The 10,536-nt window shown below is 38.6% G+C and overlaps 1 protein-coding gene across 1 annotated transcript; it reads left to right on the top strand.

Annotated features, from left to right (window-relative positions):
- The first annotated feature begins 1,244 nt into the window (after positions 1–1,244).
- LOC133202895 (uncharacterized) lies at positions 1,245–3,383 on the top strand. The gene has a single exon (XM_061338760.1). It carries the CDS (start codon positions 1,245–1,247, stop codon positions 3,381–3,383), a length of 2,139 nt encoding a protein of 712 aa, XP_061194744.1.
- The last annotated feature ends 7,153 nt before the right edge of the window (positions 3,384–10,536 follow it).

The following is a 10,536-nucleotide window of genomic DNA, read 5'->3' as shown; positions in this document are numbered from 1 at the left end:
GTGCTCAGCGAAATAAGACGGTTATTGTTATACGAACAAAACTAACTGATGTGTGTTCTAAAGCTGTAGTGGCAAAAATTACATTTCTTTATGAAAAGAATTAAAAGTCGACTACCCCTGCTTTTTAGCGAATATCGTACACAAGTAAGAAGCAAGAGTACTAAAGTACATTTCATTGTCAAATACTGAGACGTTCTAAAACAATTAATGTATTACTAGTATACTTTTTTTCTAACACAAATTAGGTTTTTTCCCTAATATAATAATAGTAATCTAAGCAATGCTTGTAGGAATTTAAGGCCGTTAAACATATATTCTAAAAAAAAAAAAGAAATGATAGCTAAATTTAAAAGATTGTTCTCTTATTTAATCAAAAGTCATTCCATTTATGATATAATTAGTTCTGGATATATCGTTTGAATCACTTTATTAAAAGAGAATTATAAATATTTCTTTTTATGTTAAATATATTGATATCAATCACAGTTGCTCAGATCTTGAATCACGGGACCAGCCGCACACACCTGCCATATTTATCAAAAGTCCTTCAAGAGGAAATCAGATCTACAACGACATCAGAGAACGGTTCATGGGTCTCAAGAGTTACACTGTCAGCAGTGTGGAGCACATTTTTCGAGGTCAGATAATTATCTGCGACACAAAAGAAAACATCAGCGAGAAGTCTCGCCACTGTCAGAGATACCTACACTGAATCAAGTCGGAGGTGGAAATGGCGAGCAAAACAAGCACATCAAAGAGAGAATAAATTCAGAAAACCCAGCAATTGGCGAAAATACGGTTGATTGTATCACCAAGGAAGAGGCTATCGGCGGAAACCTCATGAAGATGACAATACCAGCCGACGATCAAACCAGATTCGACCCCTTAACCTTTCTCAAATCCCGCGAGTAGAAAATTAGATTAGTATTGAAAGAGGCACTAAACAAGAGACAAAGAATCAAGTTTTATTCAACTTTACAGGTTTTATTTAAAATGTTAGAAAAAAACCTTTAAAGATTTTAAAAAATTGAAAATGAAAAACTAGTATATCTTAAACTATGAAAGCATTGTTTTTGTAACAATATAAAACATAATTTAAAGGGGAGAGAAAAATGAATTAACTCACTATTAATGTAATATATACATAGGTCAGATTTTCCAAGAAAAAGGCAGATCAGGTCGAGGTAACAGAGACTTACTTCCACGGCCGATGTCATATTGTTTTGAAAAGTGAAGACATTGACATGGCCATAAAAGAAAGCATCAAGAAGATGTTTACCGCCATCATAGAGTTTCAGAGGGAGGGAAGCAGCTGGTCACTGGATAAAATCTTGGGAGTAAACGTACACGTTGTGAAATATCAACCCATCAAAGGATCCAGTTTTCTTCCCCTCCCAGTAAAACTAGCCAAAAAGAAAGTCATCGTTAACGTTCAAAACACAGACGACAAATGCTTTATGTGGTCGATTCTAGCAGCCCTTTATCCCACCGCAGGACATCATGGACACCCAAACAGAATGAACACCTATAAGCAGTACCAAGAAGAACTCGATTTCACGAACATTACGTTTCCTGTCCGCCTTACCGACATCCCCAAATTTGAGAAAAGGAACTGCCTGTCTGTCAACGTGTTTGGTTACGAAAAGGGAGAAGTTTATCCTCTTCATCTAACGAAAGAAAGAGACGTGCGTCATGTGAATCTCCTTGTTCTATCTAAGGGAGACAAATCGCACTATTGCTGGATTAAACATTTTAACCGGTTGTTAGCAGGTCAAACCAGAGACAGCAATCAGTACTATTACTGTCATTACTGTTTGCATGGGTTTACGAAAGAAAGACTGTTAAACAGACATCTTCCTTACTGTCGAATCCATGGGGCTCAAAAGACTGAAATGCCCACCGAGGAAGAAAAATGGTTGCGGTACACAGATCTGTCCAAGCAACTGAAGGTCCCATTTGTCGTATATGCTGATTTTGAGTGCATACTCGAGAGACAATACGGTTGCCAATCGAATCCAGAAAGGTCTTCTACCATTAAGCTGGCAAGACATATACCCTCTGGATTTACGTACAAAGTCGTAGGTATTACGGATGATCTCACAGAAAACCATGTGACCTACAGAGGTCCCAATACCGCAGAAGTCTTCGTAGAGCACATGGTCAGATTGGAGGAGCGTCTTCTTCATGGTTTCCGCAATCCAAAGAAAATGGTCATGACGGATGAAGACAAAAAAACTTCCCAGGACGCCACGGTCTGTAGCATATGCAGTAAAGTCTTGACTGGAGAGGTCGTCCGCGATCATTGCCATATCACTGGCAAATTCCGGGGAGCAGCCCATAATACCTGCAATCTTAATTTCAAAGTAAGGGAGAGAATCCCTGTTTTCTTCCACAATTTGAGAGGATACGATGCCCACCTCATCATGTCGGCAATTGGTAAAATGAAACACAAAAGAATTAACTGCATCCCTCAAAATCACGAGAAATATATATCTTTTTCTTTGGGGAAACTCGAATTTATCGACTCGTTTCAGTTCCTCCCCACATCCCTGGAGAAACTTGTTAACAATTTAGCTACAGCAGATTTAAACAAATTCAAGCACCTAAGTTCTTACGTTCATGGGACGCATCCCGGGAACGAAAATAAGAAAATGCAGCTGCTCAGTCGAAAAGGTGTCTATCCATATAGATACATGAATTCGCTCTCCAAATTCAGAGAAGAGTCTCTTCCACCGCAGAATGCCTTTTACAATGATCTAGACGAAAAACATCTATCGGAAGATGATTATGTTCATGCCCAGACAGTGTGGAACACCTTGAGAATTCAAAATTTGGGTCAATACCATGACCTCTATATGGAAACAGACGTCCATCTATTGGCAGACGTTTTCGAAAATTTTCGAAATCTTTGCCTGGGTATATATGGATTAGATCCCGCCCACTTCTATACTTCTCCTGGACTTGCCTGGCAGGCTGCTTTGAAAAGGACAGAAGTAGAACTGGAACTTTTGACTGATCCAGACATGCACTTGTTCATCGAAAAGGGGTTGAGAGGTGGTATATCCACAATCACTAAACGTTATGCCAAGGCCAACAACTCCTACCTGGATGGTTACGACCCAGAAAAGCCATCAAATTACATTATCTATCTGGATGCCAACAACCTTTATGGTTGGGCCATGAGTCAATCTCTACCCACTCATGACTTAGAATGGTTACCCGAAGAAGACCTGGCTGACTTTGACATAACCTCAGTATCTGATGATGATGATCACGGATTTATTCTAGAGGTGGATTTGGAATACCCGCAACATCTCCATGACCGCCACAACGACTACCCTTTAGCTCCTGAACCTTTTGAAATCCAGCCAGAAATGTTATAGCCATACCACCAGTCATTAATGGCTGATCTTGGAATGAAAGGTATTGCTTGTAGCAAACTGGTGCCTAACCTCTATGACAAGAAGAATTACGTGGTCCATTACCGAAATCTTCAGATGTATCTGTCTCTGGGTCTGCAACTGACTAAAATCCACCGAGTACTTAAATTCCAACAAAGCCCGTGGCTGAAATCTTACATTGATTTCAACACAAGTATGCGGAAGGAAGCTAAAAACGAATTTGAAAAGGATTTCTACAAACTCATGAACAACTCTGTGTTTGGGAAGACCATGGAGAATTTAAGAAAGAGAGTGGATATCCAATTGGTTCATCATGAAAAAAGGCTACTCAAGCTCACAAAGAAACCAGAATTCAAGGTAAAATAGATTTATCGGGGACCTTCTGTATACAATGATATATGTATTGAATGGCATGTTTTGTGATGTTAAATTTTGTAGTCCCTTGTATAAAAAGTTTTCCATTGTTATTTTGATATCCTTTTCTTGTGTACTTTATCATTCTTTTATTTCAGTCCTTTAAAATTTTCAACGAAGATCTGGCGTCCATCGAACTAATGAAACAGAAACTTGTGTTGAATTGACCTATCTATGTGGGATTTTCCATTCTAGACCTGTCAAAGACCCTCATGTTTGACTTTCACTATAACTACATGAAGTCAAAGTATGGTCCGAGAGCACAACTTCTTTTCACAGACACGGATTCTCTCTGTTACGATGTTGCCACTGAAGATCTCTATCGTGACTTGGAAGAAGACAAAAATTTATTTGATTTCAGTGCATATCCTAAACAACATCCTTTGTATGATGCGACCAACAAGAAAGTAATTGGCAAAATGAAGGACGAGACCGAATCTGTTCCAGTGAAGGAATTCGTAGGTTTGAGATCTAAAATGTATAGCATGAGCCACGGCGACACAGAAAAACGAACCGCTAAAGGTGTATCTAAAGCTGTCATTCGCTCTAAGTTACGTCACGACCTGTACACGCAGTGTCTTTTTAATAGGGAGACACAAATGGAGTCAATGACTCTCTTCCGCACAGAAAAACATGATATATTTACTGTAAAGTTAAATAAAACGACTTTATCTGCTTATGACGACAAGCGATTCATTCTCGAGGATGGAATACAAACTCTTGCACACGGCCACTGGCGGTGTCAAAAACTGTAATGTACTATTATCATAGAGGGACTTCTTGTACGATAATTCATTCATTACCCTGTAGTATATGTTAAAATTCTTAAGCATTACATGATGTCAATCCATATATTTTATTGTAAACAAAAGTTCTTATATGTTATAAATATTATATGTCATATAATCACGAATACTTTTTGATAGCTTATTAACAAAGATAATATATAGACGGAAACACTCATGTAAAGATTTTAATGTATTTTTGTTATAATGAAATGTATGTAATTTAAATAGATGAACACTGTATTGTGCAATTATTAAAAATAAATTAAGATAAAACATCAAATGTTGTTTGTTGTTTTTTTTATGACAAAGAAGTTGGCATGATAATGCCTTTGTAAGAAGCAGCCATGAGCCAATGTTAGATATGTAGATTTCATCCCGAAGATCCCGGGGGCTCCGCGCCGGAGTCCATGGGTTCCGGAGTCCAAGGGTTTCGGAATCTGAGGATTCCGGAGTCATGTATTCCGGAATCTTCGGAATCTAAGACTGATTTTTGGAAGTATCCGGTGTAAATAAAGATCACGTGACTTAGAATATACAATAAAGTAGAAAGCAGACTGGAAGTCATTCACGTCAAAGACTGCAAAGAGTGAAGATGTTTCAGTGTTCTGATTGTCAAGGCTATTTTTCCCGAAAGGATGCACTGAAACGGCATGAGAGAAACATACATGGTGCTATGAGACGACAGGAGGAGGTGGTGGCACAGCCACCACCACCACCTCCACCGCCACCACTTCCGCCACAACCACCGTCACATCCACCACCACCACCATCGCTTCCTCCACCACCACCACCACTACCACAGGACTTTACATTTCTGCATCCTTTTACGGCCAACGTCTCGGGACCTACCTCTTGTGGCAAAACATTTTTTGTTAAAACGTTACTCCAACACTGCCAGACCATGTTTTCCCCACCTCCAGAACGCATTCTTTGGCTCTATAAGCGGTGGCAACCTTTGTATGCCATTATCCAGAGAACGGTTTTCCCAAAAGTGGAGTTTATCCAAGGCATTCCTCTAGATTTGGATCAAGAATCTTTCATTCATCCCAGAACGAGGAATCTTGTGATTCTAGACGATCTCATGTCTACGACCGCCAAGGATTCCAGAATCAACGAATTATTTACGGATGGAAGTCATCACAGAAATATGTCCGTTATGGCCATCAATCAAAATCTTTACTATAACAAAGATCCCACCCAGAGAAGAAATTGCCACTATCTGGTCCTGTTTAATAACCCCGTGGACAGACAGCAAGTCATGACTTTGGCTAGACAGATGTATCCTGATAATCCCCAGCACCTGTTGAGACATTTTAAAGAAGCCGTCTCCAAGCCTTATGGGTACCTACTGATCGATTTAAAGCCGACTACACCCGAACATATGCGTCTGCGCACAGACGTCTTAACTCCTTTAAAATCGCATGACGCAGACCACATCTCTCATTATCGTGAGGACACGCCTGACATTCAGACGTACCAAAAGCACGAGCAACCTTCCACAGTTCATTTTTGGGAACCCTCAGAACAAACAGAAATTACCTTTCTTTCTGAAGAAATGCCTTCCTGCGACGATTGTGGCCTTGTGTTCGAAAACATGCATGACTTGCAGAGACACGTAAAAAGATGGTGTCCGGAAAACATTCCTCTTAAAAGGAAGGTGAACGATGCAGAAATGGAGGAGGACCAATCAAATTGGATCCCATTCGAACAAGAGAAGATCAAAGTAGATAAAGAAGATGACCGCGAACACGAAGTCTTTAACTTTCTCATGAAGAGGGCTAAGGAAGATAACGAAAAATTATGGGACCTGAAATATGATAAATACATTAAAGAAGGTCTATCAAGAGAAGACGCCAGAGTTCAAACGGAGGAAAAAATGAGCTCCAAAGACCTTAAGCAATTCTCAGAAAAGTATGGACAACTCATCCTGTATATCCTTCAGTTGCAAAACGGTTTCATTCACACAAAGGTCATGGATGATGTGAAAGATTTCCTGTCCGAGGGGTATGGCGAGCGTAAAGCCATCAGGATGGCTTTGAATAAGAATCGCCCTGTCCTTGAGGAAATGTGGGACACAGAGAGTGATATGGAGACCGACGATGGTTCAGAAAATGAAGATGAAGAGTACGACAGTGAAGAATCTGAGGAAAATGCTTAATTAACTTTTGAGAAAAAAAAAGTTGCAAAATTACTCTGCTTTTATAATATTCATTTATCAATATTATATTTTATAATGTTACATTGCAAGTTTATTGTGTGAATAAATTAAAAGAAATAATAAAACAAGTGTGATGTTTGATATAAATGTAAACAGTTTAACTCAATAGATTGCATTTGAAAACTGATGCATAATACAATGTTTTATAAGAATTTATTTTCTTATGCATTTCTATAAAATGATTGTATTTTATGTAACCTTGTATAAATAAAATATAGAAATACATCAGATGTGTTGTTTTGTGGAAATATATACAAAACCATTTTCTTCTTGATCATGTGATTCCAAGAGTATATATTTGTTAGAGGATCACATGTATCACCCATTTCTCAGTCGTCATTCAAGGAGGTAATATGTCTTGGGAGGATTATCTCAAGCAAGTGTATTTCGACCCTGTTAATGCCGGGAGTTTTTCGGGACCAGACAAACTGTATCGATATGTGCGCAAACAAGGAAAATACGTCCTGAGCAAATATAAGATCAGGAAATGGTTGCAGAGACAAGAAGCGTACAGTCTACAGAGACCAGTTCGAAGGCAATTCAAAAGAAATAAAGTTATCACCGTTGGCATTGATGATCAGTGGGATGCAGATCTCATGGACATGTCCAAATATGCCAAGCAAAACGATGGGGTTGCTTTTGTCCTCGTTGTTATTGATATCTTCTCCAAGTTTCTGTGGATGCGCCCCCTAAAGGACAAAAAAGGTCAAAGCGTCACTTCAGCCTTTGCAAACATTCTTCAGGAAGGTCGACGTCCTACACGAATACGAACAGACAAAGGACAGGAATTCCGATCCCGAGCTTTTAATACACTATTGAATGACCAAAGCATCGATCATTTGTATGCCCAGAACACTGAAGTCAAGGCTAATTATGCAGAGAGGGTGATTAAAACGATTAAGGCTAAAATATATCGATATATCACCTTTAAACAATCTTATCGTTACCTAGATAAACTACAAGACTTTGCCAGAAATTACAATACAACACATCATAGAACGATTGGCATGCCTCCCGATAAAGTGACCAAGGCTAAGGAAACAAACTTGTGGTGGAGGATGTACTGGCCCAAGAAGACACCCGTCCCGTTCAAAACTAAACGAGTGAGGAAACCCTTTAAATTTAAAATCGGGGACCACGTTCGCATCAGCCATCTGCGAAACATCTTTACCCGTGAATACGATGAGAAGTGGTCTGGAGAAATTTTCCTTATATCAGAAAGGCGTTTGAGAGGAGGAATCCCAATATACAGACTCAAAGACTATTTAAACGAAGACATTAAAGGAACTTTTTACCAACCAGAGTTGCAGAAAGTGGATTCGAGGGAAGACGATTTATTCAAAGTAGAGAAGATACTAAAATCAAAAGGACGTGGACATAATAAACAATATTTTGTTAAATGGTTACACTGGCCTTCTAAATTCAATTCATGGGTTAATGCTGATGATGTACACGCTTTTACACAGTTTTAAAACTTTGTAATTTATTATGAAAAGTCCTGTATGCATGTCATTTTATCAATAAAGGTATCATTAAAGAATACGTGTTTTTTTTTATTCAGTAACAAGGGACAATGCGTTACATGCATGTATTCAGAACTTGACTAAGTGAATTTATTTAACTTGTCTGGCAAAATAATGACCTCTTTTATACTTTATTTATTGAAAAATATTCAAAAGTATTAGAGATCACTGCAGCTCGGGTTATTATACATTTTGTATAAGAAAAACCTATGAACATTTCTGTAGATGGATATTATACCTCATTCATAAAGGTAACCATACTACTGAATTGCACGCAAATGACTGGTCCGTTTTTTTTTTTTTTTTTGCGTCTCTTTAATCTAATTGTGACGTCATATTCCCCTTCAGGAAGGCGCTCTAGTAAACTAACAAGCCCTGAGTATATCACAGAGCTTATGACTGTTGATTGATTATTTTTTTTATATGAAAAAGGAATAAATGCAAGATTGTAAAATAATACCGTTATAGGAGTTCACCTTTTTTATCGCCAACAAATCCTAGTATGAGGGTGATGATAGCTTAACTAGGTCATAACCTTGGGGTTGTCACACTCCCATTGTCTTCTCGAACAATGCACAGTCATTGTTCGGGGGGGGGGGGGGGATTGTAGGTCACGACCTTCGAAAGGGGAGGGTCTTGTCCATCAACTTTCAATACCCCGCCCATCTTGACGTCATTTCCTGCGCCTCCCGCTCAGGGAGGCGCTATGGAGAGGCGCTATAGTAAAATACTGGCGTAGAACCCTGGTTTTTCCACTACTAACGAGTATCTAGTTAGGGTCTTCCGTCTTCAGCGGAAGACCCTTCTATTATTCTTCAGTTTCTTTTTCACTTTTATTAGGGTCTTCCGTCTTCTGCGGAAGACCCTTCTATTATTCTACTGTTGATTTTTCACTTCTCTTTTTAATAAGGTCTTCCGACTTCCTTCGGAAGACCTTACTGTTTTTCTTCTGTTTCCTATTAATATTATTATTCCCTTTTCATAGTAAACCCGATTTGTAGGAAACTATTCGACCAATTTCAAAGATTTTTGCAGGGATGATGCATCATTATAATATCTCCAGACCGTTTTTTCATTTTTTGAAAAATCACTTCCGATTGCATTTTTTGTTTGATTTTCATTTTTCAAATTGTCATTTTGTCCACGCTTCTTCTTAAAACAACTCAAGATAGAATCATGATTTTTTTCAGAGATGATAGAACATTTCTTTGAGTTGTGTATCACGCCTTTTGTTTTTGTATCCGTCACTTCCGGTCGACAACGGAAGTAATATTTAATTTACGGTTTTTTTTAAAAAATTGAACAGTTTTGAATAAAGGCATAAAGAACTTAAGTTCAAATGTATAATAGACAACAAAAACCATCCATTGAATATACTTCCGGTTTAAACCGGAAATAGTCGGAAAATAAAGCTTTTCGTTTAAAATAATTAAAAATGATATAAAATGGTTTGTAATTGAGTTTATAGGTTTTTTATGGCTTTTAGACTTTCGACGTCAACCGGAAGTGACGTCCTGACGGCCGGAAAAGTCCGCATTGAAAGCCGAAGTTTTTGAAAAAATGATTTTTTTGGTCCATTTCATAGAAATTCGCCAAAATTTTATCATTATTAAGAAAAAACTCTCAATATACTACTTTCGACGTCCGTTGTTCGTCGGAAGACTTACTCGTTGCTTTGCAATGAGCTTTGCTCTAGTTATTATTATTATTACTAGATGAAATCCCGCGCAAGCGCGGGGAATTGAATTTATACCACTACCGACAGAAAAAATCTAATAATATATATACTGTAGTTTCTACTGACAGCCTACAGGCTTATAGCAGGAAGAAATACTTTGTTCAAAATCCCGCTTGAAGTAGAAGTACAGACCCTGAAACGTGCTACTACCCCAAAAAAGCGTGTGACTTTCGTGCGCTTTTCGTTTCGTGCAAACCGTGTAGCGTTTCGTGTAAACCGTGCAGCGTTTCGTGCAAACCGTGTAGCGTTTCGTGTAAACCGTGCAGCGTTTCGTGTAAGCCACAAAGCGTTTCGTGCAAACCGTGTAGCGAGCGTGCGAGAAGCGTGTGAGAAACGTGCGACTTTCGTGTAAGAACCGTGTGAGAAACGTGCGACTTTCGTGCAAGAATCGTGTGAGAAACGTGTACGATTCTTTCGGAAGTCCTTTTATTTTAAATATGGCTATCAATGTATC

Source organism: Saccostrea echinata, unplaced genomic scaffold (genome assembly GCF_033153115.1).
Source record: "Saccostrea echinata isolate AGI-Se365-2 ecotype Australia unplaced genomic scaffold, CSIRO_AGI_Sech_v1 ptg000047l, whole genome shotgun sequence".
NCBI classification, from domain to species: Eukaryota; Metazoa; Mollusca; class Bivalvia; order Ostreida; family Ostreidae; genus Saccostrea; species Saccostrea echinata.
The sequence above is the reverse complement of the archived record's forward strand: the minus strand, read 5'-3'. Positions and strand labels throughout refer to the sequence as shown.